Source organism: Penicillium arizonense (genome assembly GCF_001773325.1).
Source record: "Penicillium arizonense strain CBS 141311 chromosome Unknown PENARI_contig011, whole genome shotgun sequence".
Taxonomy (NCBI): domain Eukaryota; kingdom Fungi; phylum Ascomycota; class Eurotiomycetes; order Eurotiales; family Aspergillaceae; genus Penicillium; species Penicillium arizonense.
This window is the reverse complement of record NW_019173288.1, coordinates 294,425-310,899: the sequence shown is the minus strand read 5'-3', so window position 1 is coordinate 310,899 and position 16,475 is coordinate 294,425. Positions and strand designations below refer to the sequence as shown.

At 51.4% G+C, this 16,475-nt stretch overlaps 6 protein-coding genes across 6 annotated transcripts; 4 read left to right on the top strand and 2 right to left on the bottom strand.

Annotated features, from left to right (window-relative positions):
• Positions 1-1,051: 1,051 nt before the first annotated feature.
• Positions 1,052-2,832, top strand: PENARI_c011G02397 (NRAMP family metal ion transporter; the record flags this gene model as incomplete). The annotated part of the gene is made up of 2 exons (XM_022632525.1): positions 1,052-1,965; positions 2,016-2,832. 2 exons carry the CDS (start codon positions 1,052-1,054, stop codon positions 2,830-2,832), a joined length of 1,731 nt encoding a protein of 576 aa, XP_022487612.1.
• A 200-nt stretch (positions 2,833-3,032) lies between these two features.
• Positions 3,033-3,777, bottom strand: PENARI_c011G10058 (putative SNF7 family protein (Cta1); the record flags this gene model as incomplete). The annotated part of the gene is made up of 2 exons (XM_022632720.1): positions 3,033-3,617; positions 3,712-3,777. 2 exons carry the CDS (start codon positions 3,775-3,777, stop codon positions 3,033-3,035), a joined length of 651 nt encoding a protein of 216 aa, XP_022487474.1.
• Positions 3,778-5,020: 1,243 nt separating this feature from the next.
• On the top strand, positions 5,021-8,910 carry PENARI_c011G05355 (uncharacterized protein; the record flags this gene model as incomplete). The annotated part of the gene is made up of 3 exons (XM_022632596.1): positions 5,021-7,024; positions 7,077-7,754; positions 8,236-8,910. The coding sequence occupies 3 exons, from the start codon at positions 5,021-5,023 to the stop codon at positions 8,908-8,910; spliced, it is 3,357 nt and encodes a 1,118-aa protein (XP_022487461.1).
• A 763-nt stretch (positions 8,911-9,673) lies between these two features.
• On the top strand, positions 9,674-11,894 carry PENARI_c011G06064 (SET domain protein; the record flags this gene model as incomplete). Its single annotated transcript, XM_022632617.1, has 4 exons — positions 9,674-9,690; positions 9,761-10,309; positions 10,364-10,623; positions 10,678-11,894. The coding sequence occupies 4 exons, from the start codon at positions 9,674-9,676 to the stop codon at positions 11,892-11,894; spliced, it is 2,043 nt and encodes a 680-aa protein (XP_022487373.1).
• A 389-nt stretch (positions 11,895-12,283) lies between these two features.
• On the top strand, positions 12,284-13,903 carry PENARI_c011G02047 (NADH-quinone oxidoreductase subunit NuoF; the record flags this gene model as incomplete). The annotated part of the gene is made up of 3 exons (XM_022632519.1): positions 12,284-12,541; positions 12,599-12,670; positions 12,746-13,903. The coding sequence occupies 3 exons, from the start codon at positions 12,284-12,286 to the stop codon at positions 13,901-13,903; spliced, it is 1,488 nt and encodes a 495-aa protein (XP_022487400.1).
• A 410-nt stretch (positions 13,904-14,313) lies between these two features.
• Positions 14,314-16,255, bottom strand: PENARI_c011G04338 (putative MFS transporter; the record flags this gene model as incomplete). Its single annotated transcript, XM_022632570.1, has 2 exons — positions 14,314-15,007; positions 15,069-16,255. 2 exons carry the CDS (start codon positions 16,253-16,255, stop codon positions 14,314-14,316), a joined length of 1,881 nt encoding a protein of 626 aa, XP_022487646.1.
• Between the last annotated feature and the right edge of the window lie 220 nt (positions 16,256-16,475).

Genomic DNA, 16,475 nt, shown 5'->3' with positions numbered 1-16,475 from the left:
GTAGTTGCAGGACTCACGGGATGTTTAGAAACACACGCAAGAAAGGGCAACGCGATGGGAATCAAGCCCTTGAAAAAGAAAACACAAAAACAAAAGTGGGATCAGATGTGAAAGAAGAAGGGGGTTGTGGGGATTTTGAAGAGTTCGTCATCGAGTATCTTGATGTCCTCGAACTAGGCCAAGCCGATCATTGGGGTTGGAGTAAACAACGTGCGGATAGGAAGGTTGCGAGGGGCAACGCGCTGGCGGTGAACGCGGATTTGTCCATGTCATATTCCATGTCATCTTGCATGATTTTGATAGTTGATGTTTATGTTTAGGTGCATACAGTACTGTACTGTCGAGTCCTTGCAGGTGGTTGAGATGTTTGTGTTTTGGCCCAATGCGGCATTATATATCTACTCTGGGCTTCACGGCTGTGAACAAATACACATCTCTATACCACCATGTTGCACATCTTGATTAACGTTAGTATATTTGCAGTCTGTTCTTCTTTTTCAGTCTATATAAGCCGCATAATGATCACAAGACACACCTTGCGACTCCGATAAATAGAAACTCCGCATCTTTCCTATTCCCGATGCCCGGTGGATTACTCCGACAACAAACACCCCTACTCCATGCATACATGTAAACAAGGCCAGGAACCCCTCAGTTCCAGATCTTCTGACTATCAGGGTGCAGATTTACATGTATGTTCATGTCGCTACCGTACTATACACGGTAGATGGAATTCCGCGACCCACAGTCTAGCCGTTTGCGCTCTTCCGGCCTCAGAGCAAATATGCCCTGGAAATATGTCGAAGATGAAGATGCATATTAACCACTATTATACTGCTAACTTATCTTCATGCCATACATGTACATGTTGGATATAAAGTTATGATGTGCTCAGTATAGGTCCCAGAACGGGAACACACCGGGCGCATTCGGGGTCTCCCCACAAGGTTAACGTGGATTCTCGTGTGGCTCCGATGAACCGACCATCACCCGATCAAAGACAAGATTTAAGCATCTCGTCAGATCTGGATCTTCATCTTCACACCCCACCATGAATTGCCCCTCACGGACAGACGACACCCTCCAGCATCCAAGCTGGAACCAGAGTCCACCGCCCTTCAGTCCAGACACCACGACTCGGAATGACTTCAATGGCCTAACCAATTCGCGAGTCCATCGCAGACACGCCAATTCCGCCAATGCAGCAGGGGAAGACACGTTATCCATTGACGAGAGACCGCACAGTCTGCACGATCGGGATCCCCCGCCAAAAAAAGTCCCCAGTGGCGCGGTGATCACTGCGCTCTCGGGAGGTGATTCACCCCCGACGACCAGCGGATCACCTCGCCGTCCTTTCTTAACTTATTTCAAAGACTCTTCTCTGCACTGTGCCCGGAGCCTGGCCAAATTCGCCCGATTCATTGGGCCCGGCTTCCTCATTGCTGTTGCGTATATCGACCCGGGAAATTACGCCACAGATGTCGCTGCCGGTGCAGATTTCAAATATGCCTTGCTGTTCATCGTTCTCGTTTCCAACCTCTTTGCTATTCTGCTTCAGTCCCTTTGCATTAAGCTGGGCTCTGTGACTGGCCTCAACTTGGCAGAGAACTGCCGAGCCCACCTGCCAAAATGGATGGTGATTATTCTTTATATACTGTCGGAAGCGGCCATTGTTGCTACTGATATCGCGGAGGTGGTTGGATCGGCGATTGCGTTGAACTTGCTTTTAAATATCCCCTTGGTGGCTGGATGTGCTATCACGTTGGTTGATGTTCTCTTTATTCTCATCTTTTATCGTCCCAATGGGGCGATGTGGGGACTGCGATTGTTCGAGTTCTTCGTCATGGCGTTGGTCTTGGGTGTCGTTGTTTGCTTCTGCATTCAGCTTTCTCTGGTGCGGGATCAATCAGTTGGTGAAGTCTTCCGGGGTTATCTGCCTTCTTCGGCCATCGTTCAATCAGAAGGGTAAGTGTTGTTTCCTTGCCTTACGAAGCCCACCACTAACGCATCTTTAGTCTCTACCAGAGTTGTGGGATCCTTGGTGCCACAGTTATGCCACACTCACTCTTCCTGGGAAGTGGAGTGGTCCAATCTCGTCTGAAGGACTTCGACGTCACAGCCGGTTACGTGGAGGCCACGGTGCCTCTGGGCAGCACTGGCGGCGAAGTCGAGTATCGTCCCTCGATCCATGCCATCCGCGGCTGCATGAAATACTCGATCATCGAGCTCGCTCTGTCTCTTTTCACCTTCGCACTGTTCGTGAACAGCGCCATTCTCATTGTTGCCGGAGCAGCTCTTTACCAAGTCCCTGGCGGCGCTGATGCCGATCTCTTCGGTATCCACAAACTGCTCTCCCAGTCAATCGCACCCGCCGCCGGGTTAGTATTTGCCCTGGCTTTGCTATTGTCGGGTACTTCAGCTGGAATTGTTTGCACGATTGCCGGGCAAATGGTCAGCGAGGGAATGCTCAACTGGACCATTCGACCTTGGCTTCGAAGACTCATCACCCGCTCCATCAGTATCATCCCCAGCATTATCATTGCTGGAGCTGTTGGTAAGGATGGTCTGAACAAGACTCTGACTGCAAGCCAGGTTGTTTTGAGTGTCATCCTGCCATTTGTCTCTGCTCCGTTGATCTGGTTCACCTGCTTGAATCGCTACATGACTGTTAAGACTGAAGAACCTAGCGAACAAGAGGATGAAGTGGAGGTAACCGAAGTTCCGATGCGGAACAATCTATTTACTTCGGTCATTTCGGTCATTGTGTGGGTTATCATCGTTGTGATGAATGTATCCCTGCTCGTACTCGTGGGAATGGGCAAGGCATCTTGATCGAGATGACATGTGCTACAAGCCAGACATCTAGAATGGCCTTATGAAGCCTCCCTAATTTCGAAAACTCACACGAATGATTTAATATGGTTCAAATGGGCGCTTCAATAAAAGTTATCACATAGTGCAAGCTAGAATAACATCCAATAAACTCCACTGCCTGAATCCAGGATATCGCCAAAAAGCACGCTGTAAACACCTCACCCAAGCCCCCCAGCAGCCTCCTTAACCTTCGGTTGCTCAGGCGGCTCATCAATAAATTGCGGCGGCGCAACCTCATCCTGCAAGAAACTAGGCATAGCACTCTCGCCCATACTACTCTCAAACATACTTTCCTCACCAAGCGCCTCAAGCTCAGCATCCAACTCAGCTTCGTCCACATCCTCAGGAACATCATAGGCGCGCGAGATACTCTCCTGGATCTCATTGCCAACCTCCATCAGATCAGCCATCTCATCCTGCATCTGTTCGATCTTATCTATGTCGACCTTGCCATACTGCTTCTTCAATTCCTTAGTCGTGGTCTTCATCGCGTCAACCGTCGTCATGACATTCTTCAAATTATCCTGCATCATCCCTGCCTGCTCCATGTTCCATGATTGTTGCGATAGCTGGTCCCGCTGTGACTCGTATTGTTTCCGGCGCTGCAGTACCTTGAGCGCTTTCTGGCGGAGGGCGTTCTTGCCTGGTCCGTCGCGCATCTTGGCGATTTTGGCTTGGTAGGTTGAGAGTTCGGAGTTGAGCGCTGCGAGTTTGACATCTATGCTGGATACTCGGGTGTCGACCTGGAGGCGTTATTAGTGGGGGTGTGTAAGGAGGGGTGTGGGTGTGGGATCGGGTGTCTGGTGGTCAAGCTTGGATTGGGGATTGCTTTCGTACATTGGAGATGGCGCCTTCTAGAGTCGGCTTGGGAGCCGTACTCTTTGTGCCAAATAGTCGGTTCATGGTGGGTTGGAGATTGGAGATGTTAGGATCGGAGGCTGACGTCCGATTCCAGAGGTGTGGCCAGTGCTTAGAATCGCGATCGGTGGGCCAAGAGGATACCCGATTGCTGGGACAAACGGGGAGACACAATAGCTTTAGTGAGTGCAGTGTATATGTACGGCCTTGCGTTTAATGCGGAGCAACGTCAGCGGGAGCCTAACGCCTAAGGCCACACACGTGATTACATAACTTAAGGTTTCAGATGCTTCGACCCTTGAAGTGCGTCAGATGATCTTTCTTCGTCAGCTGGAATTCGCAGAGTAAAATAAGCGTGGGACAAGACACGACAGGTATTGGTGACTTCCTTCAGCACACAAATCTGGCGGGGAGGGGCTGTACCTAGTACCCACCGTCATGATGCAGGCCTGCAGACCCCCAAGATAAAAATAAAATGTAACAGAGAAAACAACAGAGACAGAGACAGAAGTCAAATATCCGCTACATGTATACCGGCAAATTAGAGCACTAACTCCTAGAGATATACGTATCAAGTTAGTTCGTATGGTCCCGCACTGTGTGTGTGTTCCGCCCTCGGGGATCAGTAATCGATCACAGCTTCACGTCCACCTCTCTTCCTCCTCACTTCCTATGGACAGGTGTTGAGTCGCCAGTCCAGCCTACTTTGAGTCTGCTCATTTTGACTCTCCAACTGTGATCCCCATTCTTCCTATTTCCCCTCCCCCCACAAACCCACAGGGAGGTCTCAATTTCTCTCTTTCTCGTCACTCCCTCATTGCTCAAGATTGAAGGTATGATCTATCAAGGGCTCTGCTTCTAGGTCTAGTGCCTTGCAATCCCCTTGGCTAGTCCCTCACACTCCGGTCCTGTCGCAGGCCCCCGTGAGGTCTACCCTCACCGGGTACACCTCATCGGGGATGCAGGTGATGCAGGTGATGCAGGCATCTGAACCCGATCGCTGATCCCTTTCTCCTACACAGCGCTAGATCGCCTCAATCTTCTTTTCATTTCGCACTTCCATTGCTAGTCAGTTCCAGGTGACGGCCCGGCATACCCCACTCGACCTGCGACCTGGCCTCTGTGTGTGGACACCACGCTTACCGGTGTATCGGCCTGTCGCGCAACCGCTCCTGAGAACGCCGTCCGTCAGCCCCTTGTACCATAGACAGCTCCGTTACGACACCTCGGAGAAGAACGAAACGAAACGAAACTTCATGAATCATTGTCCTCGGCGATATAATCCATCATGTTTTGGCGCTTTGGGGGATATGCGAGTATCTCCACCATCGATACCCTGCTTGACAAGCCCGATGTCACACTCGAGGATCTCCTGGATGAGCCGGAGATCATCCAAGAACTGAAACAGCTTAATACAAAACTCATAGAATACCTGCGCGAGGATCATGTCTTGAAACGCCTTATGGACTATGTGACGGCGCCCAGTCTCGTGAATGATGATGAAGACAACGAAGACGATTCCAACACGAAAGATGCTCCCAATAAGGATGGTGATGCTACGGAGGAAACCGATGCTGAGAAAGAGGAAAAGGCATCGGATCCGTTGAAGGGTGTTCTTGACCAGGAGGATCTGGATAAAGTTGAGAAGAATCGCTTGAAGCATGCCTATATCGCTTGTGAGGTTCTCTCATCTGAGACATGGTCCATTCTCGAATCAATGATGGCCAATCCTGGGTACCTTCGAGATTTCTGGGGCTTCCTCCGACGATCCCCGCCTCTTGATTCCCTGCAGGCAAGTTACTTCACAAAAGTAAACGAGACGCTGCTTGATAAAAAGACCGAGGAGATGTTGGAGTTCCTCAAGTCCCTCGATGGGATTGTTCCCGCACTGCTGCAACACGTTGATAACCCGATGGTCATGGATCTTCTCCTGAAGATCATCAGTCTGGAGAAGGCTGAGGGTGGCCAGGGAACCGTCGACTGGCTCAAGTCCCAGGATCTAATTCCCACTCTTCTATCATTCCTGTCACCCGAACGCCCGGCTTCCGTTCAAACCTCTGCGGGCGACTTCCTCAAAGCAATCATCACCATCTCCGCGAACGCAAGCCCGAACGACCAGTCATGTATCGGCCCCAACAGCTTAACGCGCCAACTTGTCTCGGCACAATGCGTGCAACAACTCATTGATGCAATGCTCAAGGGCGGAAATCCGTTGACGGTCGGTGTCGGCATTGTCATTGAGGTGATTCGCAAGAACAACTCTGATTATGACCCGGAGAGCCTTGGCGGACCCGATGCCATGCTTACCACTTATGACCCCATTTACCTGGGAACATTGCTGCGCCTCTTTGCTCAACACATTCCTCAATTCATGGCTCTCATTCAGAGCTCCACATACACTATCCACGATGGCAATAAGCTTAAGACTGTCGACCGTGGAAAATTGAACTCTGCATGGGGCGACAAGATTGAACCTCTCGGATTTGATCGATTCAAGACGTGCGAGTTGATGGCGGAGTTGCTCCACTGCAGTAATATGGGTCTTTTGAATGAACCTGGCAGTGATGAGTATATCCGGCAAAGAGACGAGGAACGCGAGAGGTTGATTCGTGAAGGAGTCTTTGACCCTCACCACGATGAGCGCTCTGCAGTTGATTATAATGATACCACGGCCGATTTTACAAACGCGTCAGCCTTTGAGTCTGGATCTCCAGAGGACGTCAAGATCACAGAGGAACCTCACGCGGGTGAAGAGGAAGGCTTCGAGGATGTCGGTACATCGGGTGTTCTGGTAGACGAGAAGGCTGCCGATAACACCGCCGACGCTGTCTCGGAACCCAAAGAGACAGTCGAAGAAGCGACTGCCACCGAGGAACCCAAGACAGAGAAGGCGTCCTCTGAAGAAAAGACAACGGATGAGCCGCAGACCTCCAGCGAACCTACCGACCCATCATCACCCTCCATTGGTCTTCCAGACCAAGTCGATAATATCAAGCTTGATAACGAGCCTCAAGGCGAGCAAGATACATCTGCAAGCGATAATAAACAGCCTGAACCCGAGGCCTCGCGCCCTGAAGATGTGCCGCCTCCTCTTTTCTCCTCCAATGAACAACCAGCGGAGTCAGCTGAAGCTCCTGCTACTGAAACCACGAAAGAACCAAATACTGTGAATGATGGCAGCGAAGAGGATTCGGCTGAGCAATACATCCAACTTGATACCGACGGACAGCCTGTTGTTGGTGATTACTTGAAAATAATGTTTGTTGAGAACAAGGTTGTCCCAACAATCCTGGTTAGTATTTCTTATTCTATGGAGACTATGTCACAGTACTAACTGAGTGCAGGGATTCTTCTTCCGCTTCCCGTGGAACAACTTCCTTCACAATGTTGTCTACGATGTAATCCAACAAGTCTTCAATGGACCCATGGAGCGCGGCTACAACCGGGCTCTTGCCGTTGATGTCTTCGATACTGGTCGCATCACCACCGCGATCGTCGAAGGCCAGAAGCGCAGCGATGAAACCCAGCGCACCAAGCAGATTCGTCTTGGCTACATGGGCCACCTCACCCTCGTTGCAGAGGAGGTTGTCAAGTTCAGCGAGCGACACCCACCAGAGCTTCTTTCGCGATCTGTCATGGAAAGCGTATTGAATCCAGACTGGATCGACTACGTTGAACAGACTCTCTCCGAAACCCGGGAGCGTGACAATGCCATTCTCGGCGGCGTCCGCCCCGACATGTCCGTCGGACCTCGCCAGACCAGCCAGAATAATGCCAGCTCCGGACAAGGCTTCTCAAGCTCTTCTGCCCTGGCGGATGCAGGCTTGAATGGAGGCATTGGAGGTTCAACCTTCCAAAGCTTCGACCTTAGCAACCACGGAAGTGTGTCTGGTGGAGCATTCGGTGGTGGTGGCACCTCCCTATTGAGTGGCTTTGCTAGCTCAAGTGATGATGATGAAGATGAAGAAATGGAGGATCAAGACGACAGAGACGCCGGCAATGCCGAACAAGATACTGATAATGTGGGTAACCCTTTCTCGAACGATATAACGATGCGCGATGCGTAACGGATTTCGTGTGCCATGCCTCCCATTGCCATTCCCCCTCGTTCGGACATTTGTCGATGAAATTCAGCATGGAATCATGACACGAACGGAGCAACAGGAGGCGACGGGTCAGACGTCCACATGGTTGACCAGCAATTTTCATGCGTTGGATGGAACCGTCGACCTCCTGCGCACTTCTGTTCTGATATTACCTGTTTGGTCACACTATGTACTTCATGTTCTCCAACCCGCATATTTTCAACATCATCTTTGAGCTGCAACATCTTGTCAATTCTTCAACAATGTTCACCATTCATTTGTCTTGAATTTCTTATGCATTATATTTCCCCGTTTACATGTTTCCCATGCCGAGTCGGTACTGGTACCACCCAGTTGCTGTCAACCACACACACTGGCGTGTGAAGCGTATTGCATATTTGCTAACTTGATTTACTAGGTGTCATCAAATTCGGCCAGCCAACCTATTCCCATCTTACCTCCGCCACCTGCCCCACTGAGCCTCGGTCCCTCCCGGGCACGTCGCCAACTAGCAGCACGCCTCGCCGCCCAGAAAGAAAAATCAGAAAACCCAGAAGGCGACAACGAAACCCGAGACGAAGAAACCGAAGACCATGAATCAGCCTGGCCAACAAACCCCTTCGTAATCGCCGGAATCGACGACGACGCCGAAGGCGGTAACTCGGCATTCCCAAACAGTGACTTCGGCTCAGCAAACGCTAAACACTCCCCGACATTCCCAAGCTCAGGATTCAGTCCCCCAGACTCCCTATCAACCAACTCCTCGGAAGACGAGGGCGACGGCCACGCCGCATCAGTAAGGCGCCAAGTCCGCGTCCCACTCGAAGTCGAAGACGATGACGATGACGAAATGGGCGAGATGGTAGGACCAAGTAGTATGGGCATGATCGATTCCGACGACGAAGACGAAGCTATCATCAACGAATCACTCGGTTACTCCAACCTCTCCGGCCCAGGACGTTACAGCGGTTTCCGCCGATCTAGGGCTGTAAGCTCGCATTACGATGACGAGCAAAACGACAGCAGTGACGGCGAGGATGATGGCCTAGTGGAGATTCTAGTCCCCGGCCGGAAATCCTCGGCATCGAATTAACGTCAGTGTTAACGTCTAGCATGGTCGTGGGTTTTGTCTTCAATGCCATTGCATGATGGTGCATGTTATGTTGCATTTCCATGCCATCGGGTGGAGCGTTGATGACTCTTTTCTCTTCTTATTTAATTTCTCGATATAGTGCTATGGGGACCTTCGAATATCTTGGTGGCATGGCGTTTGTATATACACTTTTTCCATCGATCCTTGAGTTTGTCAGCCCCGCATGGAGAGTCTTTTTCTCTGAGCTTGTTTTCTTTCGCGTCTTTTGCATGTATTGCGTGCGCCTCCCCGTTACCTGGGAAAGGCTTACGAGTCGATGGCTTTTGATTTAGTTGATGTGGTGGGGTTGTGGTGGTTGCTTGTGTACGATAGTTGTCTGGAGCTGTGAATCGATGTTTTTGTTTGAGTCTGGGTTGAGAGTAACGTAGTATTAGAGTAGCTTCGATCCTAGTATAACTGTCTTTTTAAGGGCTTCTTCTAGCCTTTTTTGCCCAATTTCAACTGCCAATACAGAGATACAGTTCTACTACCAGCCGCCCAAATATTATAGATACTCACTAGCAGTTTGTAGTGAACCTCCTAGAAGTCTATGCAATCAATCGATGTAGTTCGGGCAAAAAAAGCGGGCCCCACCATCCCGCATCAATTCTTTTCTCACTTCAACCGATAGAGCGACTCCCGTTGAATAACTCCCTGCATCGCATCTGCGACAGACAGTCGCCGCGAGCAAAACCAATTGACCACATCTGCCCATCTGACAAAGATGGCCAAACTCTTCGAGTAAGTGGTATAACGTGCTACGTCATCGACCAGACCCCAATATAAAAACCAGACTAACACAACCAAACAGATCAGTCGACCCATCACTAAAAGCCCACACAGAGCTAGTGAACTGGTTCACCCAACATGGCGGCAATGTAGACAAAAGCGTGCGCATAGCCACAGACGCCTCGCGCGGCGTGCACCTGCAAGTGAAGAAAGACTGGCCAGCACCAATCTCAAAAGAAACCAGAGTAATCAATACTCCAATCAACGTGTCAATGTCCTGGTTCAACGCTATGAACTACCAGTCGCCGCGGGGCTCGTTCCCCAATCATGGCGTGGAGTTCTCGCGTTCTTGGATGGAGAGTATTGGGCCCGAGGAGACTTCTGCTTTCTTCTTAATGGGTCAGTATCTGCGGGGCTCGGAGGGATTCTGGTATCCGTATCTTTGTACGTTGCCTCAGCCTGGGCAGTTGAGTACGCCTCTTTTCTTTGATGGTGAGGATGTGGATTGGGTTGTTGGGACTGGTGTTCCTGAGGCTGCGACTGAGAGGATTAGGATTTGGGTTGAGAAGTATGATCGGGCCATTGAGGGGCTTGAGGAGATTGGATTTGAGGACGTTGAGTTGTATACATGGTAAGTACTCTGTATAGTGCTTTGATTGGTGGGGACGTTGTCTGATTTGTTTAGGGAATTGTATCTCTGGGCTTCGACTATTATTACCTCGCGAGCTTTCTCAGCGAAGGTTTTGTCTGGGGCTGTCGAGCCTGATGATCTCCCAGATGATGGTGTTTCCGTCTTGCTTCCGCTCATTGATCTTCCCAACCATCGGCCGATGGCCAAGGTTGAGTGGCGAGCAGGTGATGAAGATATTGGACTTCTTGTGCTTGAGGATGTTGCACCAGGCGAGGAGATTTCTAATAACTACGGTCCCCGTAACAATGAACAATGTGAGTGCTCCGCTTGTATTGTTTGGAATCTGGATTGGGACTAACTACGAAAAGTATTGATCAACTATGGGTTCTGTCTCACAAATAACCCAACCGATTATCGCATTGTCCAACTGGGCGTGAAACCCGACAGCCCGCTCAGCAAGGCCAAGGCCCAGCAGCTCGAGATGTTCCCAGAAGTTGCCAAAGTCAAGGAAAACCATTATTACATCTTCAATCCAAACTACCCTCTCTTGGGCCCGGACACAGCTATGGAACACTCCATCTTCTCACCGGCATTGTTCAATGCCTTGACAATCATGGAATCCAACCCGCGCGAACGCAAGATGCTCGAAATCACAGAGGCTTCTATTCGCATTACCCCAGCTTATGGAAACGGCCACTGCATCTACGCCGCACTGGCCCAGATGAGTTTCGAGCTTATGGCCCACGCAATCAACCTCAAGGCTAGCGCAGAAGATCTCCCCTCGCAACCAAAGACATTGAACCAAACTCATGCAAAAGTCTACCGAGATAGTCTCATCACGATAGACGTGTCTGCCCTGATAATAGCCTTATGGACCATCTCACGCGGAAGGGCTCATGGACGCGGCGAGGGCTGGGAAGACACCAAGGCCTTGATAAGCGAGCACGACGCCCGCATACCAGCAGGTCTTCTCCCAGACGAAGTTCTTTCTCGGATCCGCGTGCGCATCCTGGAGCGTCCATCTATCATCACCAAGAACGGAGAGCTGTTCAGATTAGTTGAGATGTTCAACCTCCTCCCGGCAGAGATGCAGGGTCCAGCTCAGGCATGCTTCAACCGCATCGTGCAAAACACAGGCCTCGAAGTCCCGACTATGCCAACTGACCCGACCAATTTGTTCGCTACGTTGATTTGCTTGTTTGTTGCGACTTACAACTCGCCCGAAGCACGATCGAAATTGCCATCGCGTGTTACTCGATGGTTGGCGTTCCTGCTTGAGAACTATCCCTTGCAATCGGATACTACTGAAAACATCCAGCCTGATCTTGAGCAATCGAGGGATACCCTTCGCTCGTTCCAGGAGTATATCATTGCGGCACAGCCAGGTCAATGGGCATCCATGGATGGTGTCGATTGGCTTACACAGAACAGTGGGTGGCTCGCTCCGGAGTGGATTCAGTGGTCGTGGATTGTGGCAAGCTCGGAAATGGTTATGCTACCACTTGAGCCATTGCAGATTCTGAAGATGGATGGCCCTCTGCGCTTGAACAAACAACCTGTTCTCTATATCCCGCAGGAGCAGTAGAAATGATAGATTACAAAATCGAAGCGCATAGACATTTGTGTCCTCTACTCTTGATCATCCTGAAACGTAAAATGCAAAATAATAGGGGTGTGAATGATTTCAATTGCAGTGCCATCATAGGCCCCTGCTTAGTTTTATACTCCAAAGGGGTTAGCGTATACCCAAATAAGGTAAGTTTATGCCTGATTTACCGGGCGCACATACCGTCATCAACGAATCGGGAGCCACTGACTCAGCACAGATCACGTGCGGGGTTAGCACCCAATTAGATCTTGCGTAAAGGCGGATCATTCAGCAAGCGCAGGAATTGCCGTGAGCTCCACGACTCCCTTCCCTCTCCCTCCACGACCTTTGACCCTCACCACGAATTGTCAATTCCCGCCGTCATCATGATATCTCGAGCGGCGGCTCCCTCCACCTCCTCCCTCTCCCACCTCTCGACCCGCTCCCTCCGCGCCCAGGGAGCGGCCGCCCGCTCCTTCGCAACCGTATCGGAAGCACCCCCCGTGAAGCACTATGGTGGACTCCAGGACCAAGATCGGATCTTCACCAACTTGTACGGACACCATGGAACGGATCTGAAGTCAGCAATGAAGTATGGTGACTGGTACCGGACCAAGGATATGGTGCTGAAGGGTGATGATTGGGTGGGTTGTCGCACAATTGACCGACTGGGAAATATCAATTGCTAATTATCCGCATAGCTCATCTCTGAGATCAAGGCGTCTGGCCTCCGTGGCCGTGGTGGTGCTGGTTTCCCCTCAGGATTGAAATACGTAAGTGGCATGTCCGCGATTTGGCGAAACGCGAGTGGTGTTTGGGTTCAACCGGGCTAACCCGCTATTCGACAGTCTTTCATGAACTTCAAGGATTGGGACAAGGACCCTCGCCCCCGTTATCTGGTCGTCAATGCTGATGAGGGTGAGCCTGGTACCTGCAAGGACCGAGAAATCATGCGCAAGGACCCCCAGAAGCTGATCGAGGGTTGCTTGGTGGTGGGCCGTGCCATGAACGCCAACGCCGCCTACATTTACATTCGTGGTGAGTTCTATCACGAAGCCACCGTCCTCCAGCGGGCTATCAATGAGGCCTACGAGGCTGGCCTGATCGGCAAGAACGCGTGCGGTACCGGATACGACTTCGACGTGTACATTCACCGCGGAATGGGCGCCTACATTTGTGGTGAGGAGACCTCCCTCATTGAGTCCATTGAAGGCAAGGCCGGCAAGCCCCGTCTCAAGCCTCCATTCCCCGCTGCGGTCGGTCTGTTCGGTTGCCCCAGCACAGTCACCAACGTGGAGACCGTTGCAGTCACACCCACAATCATGCGCCGTGGTGCCAACTGGTTCTCTTCCTTCGGCCGTGAGCGTAACGCCGGTACCAAGTTGTTCTGTATCTCCGGTCACGTCAACAACCCCGTCACAGTTGAGGAGGAGATGTCCATCTCCCTGCGCGACCTGATCGAGAAGCACTGTGGAGGTGTCCGTGGTGGCTGGGACAACCTTCTCGCCGTCATCCCCGGTGGTTCCTCGACCCCCGTGATCCCCAAGTCCGTTGCCGACAACCAGCTCATGGACTTCGACGCCCTTAAGGACTCCCAGACCGGTCTCGGTACAGCTGCCGTCATCGTAATGGACAAGTCCACAGATATCGTCCGCGCCATCTCCCGTCTGTCAACCTTCTACAAGCACGAGTCCTGTGGTCAGTGCACTCCCTGCCGTGAGGGCAGCAAGTGGACCATGCAGATGATGCAGCGTCTCGAGACCGGTAACGCCCGCGAGCGTGAGATCGACATGCTCCAGGAGCTCACCAAGCAGGTCGAGGGTCACACCATTTGCGCTCTGGGTGAGGCCTTTGCCTGGCCCATCCAGGGTCTGATCCGCCACTTCCGTCCCGAGTTGGAGGCTCGCATCCGCGAGTACCAGAAGGAGCTTGGCGCTGCCCCCTACGCCGGTGGCTGGCACCCCAACAGCCGTGCCGAGGGCAAGCTGATCTCCCCTGGCATGTAAACGCACCACACACCTCTTTCCTTGTCCCTCTTCACATCTTTTCCCTTTTTTGTCATCCCAAAAAGAAGCAGGAACTGGTCCCGGGATGATTCCTACATTCTAGACCTCACTTTATATTTCCCCCTCTCCGGCCGGTAATGTCTTTTTCTGTTTCTCCGTCTAGTCCGGCTGGGGAGGGTGGTGTTTCTCTTTTCTTTACTCTGCTCGATCCCCTCGTGTTCTCCTGTCGCGTCTAGGTTTCTCTTTCTCTTGTACAGTCGGTAGCAAATTTGATGCATTTGATGTCTTCATTCGTGTTGCGTAACGTACACTTTTTCCCCCTCTGGTAACATGCTCATCTTCCTCTTTCACAGTAATTGTTGAATACAAAGGCACAGCAACAAGACAATGCTCTTCCACCTCTCGCTTCACTAATTCGGGCGAGTCTCAGTATCTGCAACAGTGTCCGTCTGAGGATCAAGAGCGACTTCCTGGACATGGTTGTCCTTTCCAGCATTCTGCGGTTCAATGGTCTTATCTTCGATCGGGAGATCACCAGCCTCTGCCGCCTCTTTCTCTCTTTTCTTCCGCTCAACCTTGAGCAATCTCTTCTCCCTCCACCCCATCCCAAACACGCACTCAACCCAGAGCAAGAACAGCCCAGCAGCCATAACTAATCCCAGGAAGGCAAAGCACCAGCCCCATCCCATTCCACTAAGCATCTGGTTGATGATTGCAGCCCCAACAGCACCCAGACAGCAACGAACAAGATTGCATGCAGCCGCAGCCGTGGCAGGTCTGTCTGGGAAGAGATCGACGAGAAGCGTATTCAGGCAGTTCAGGGATGCAACAAAGCAGAAGCCAACGATGAATTGCAACACGAGTGGTACGGCCAAGTGTACTCTCTGTTGCAAGACCCAGCCGTATGGGATAAAAGCTGCTATGCCGACGGCCATGACCGGAAATACTGTTTGAAGACGGGCGCGCTCAATTGGGAAGTTGCGGAGGCTGTCGCCTTTCTGCCGGTTCGCCGGGAGGCCGGCCTTCTGCGCCGTGCGCTTGTAACTGTAGTCGATTACTTTGCCGTATAGCACTGCGCCGAAGCAAGAGCTTACACCGAAGGGTCTGAGTTGTGTGAAGGTTAGTGAGTTGCGAAACCAACTGGACTGGGGTAAGGGAGACTCACAAGAAGCAGAGACCGATTTGGAGCTCGTTGAATCCGTATAGGGGACCAAACAAGTTTGGAGTACTGGTTAACAGAGCGATATTCGCGAACATCACGGATCCAACGTAAGAGATAATGATGAGGGCGTCCCACTCAAGGAGAATGGCGATTGAATCGAGTGGATTGGGAAACTTCAGCTTCGTTGTCTGCCGGTGCTGTTGTTCAGACTGTTGTTGAGGATCTTCTCCAGCGTGCTGTTCCTCATCTGACCCTTTCTTTAAACGATGTATCCTTCTCGATAACCATTGAAGTACTGACATGCGCCACCACTCAGTTGGTACCTCGCTGCCATTACCAACAATCTTGCGCGCTGTCTCGGGCATAGCAATGACAAAGAAGACCAAATACCCGCCACTGATGACAACCAGGAACCAGAAAACACTTCGCCAGCCGAGGAATTTGGCCAAAAGACCACCGATGACAGGACCCAGTGCCGGCGCTACCATCACACCAGCTGCCATGGGCCCGATGTACTTTCCACGCTCAGCTGTCGTCGCAATATCCGCTATAACGCCGTACCCGAAAGCTACGGTGCCGCTGCTTCCTGCGCTCTGAATACATCTTAGTACCATCAAAGCTGCGAAGCTGTCCTGCAGAGCCAGACCAATGTTAGCGGCGGTATAGACAGCGAAGGCGATAATATAAGCTGGACGTCTTCCTCCCGTATCGGCAAAGGTGCCCATGAAGGCTGGGGCCAGACCTTGGAGGATCATGTATGTTGTGATTGTAAGATTGATCAGCGCGGGAGTGAGTTGGTAGTTCTTTACCAATGTCGGCATGACGGGGTAGTAGATCTGGCCAGAGAGAGGGGAGAAAAATGATGCCAGCGAAACCATTATCACAATGAACAGCTTCTGGCGCTTGGTGAAGGCAGAGAATAGGGGCTGAGGCGCTTCAGGTGCTGGTGCCACCTCTGTTGTCTCTAGTTGTGCTTCTGGGACGAATTCAGCCGACGGTTCATGGGCGTCATTGTTATTGGGAAGAGTGCTTGTGGCGGCCATTGGCTCTTTGTTCTCGCCATTGTCATTGGTACTTGGCATGCCATGACTCTCCAAGGCTGATTCATGGATAGAATCTGTCTCGGCTTTCGTCGAATCCTCTTGACTTGCCTCGGCGATCCGCTCCAGTGCCATCTGTCTCGAGGTCATTGGGAAGAATTGGTGAACGAAAGGGTGTATTAAAATGTCAATAACTGACGAGGTTTAGATCATAGAAGGGAAAGGTGCAAAATAGAGAAGGAAAAGAGAGGAAGAAATCGAGGAAAGAAAAGAGAAGTCCAGGGTCGTTCTTTCCCATGTGCCAACTCCTTGTGCTTCCCCTGGTCAACTTGTGCAACTGTGATCTGATAGACTTGAGAGACATACAATC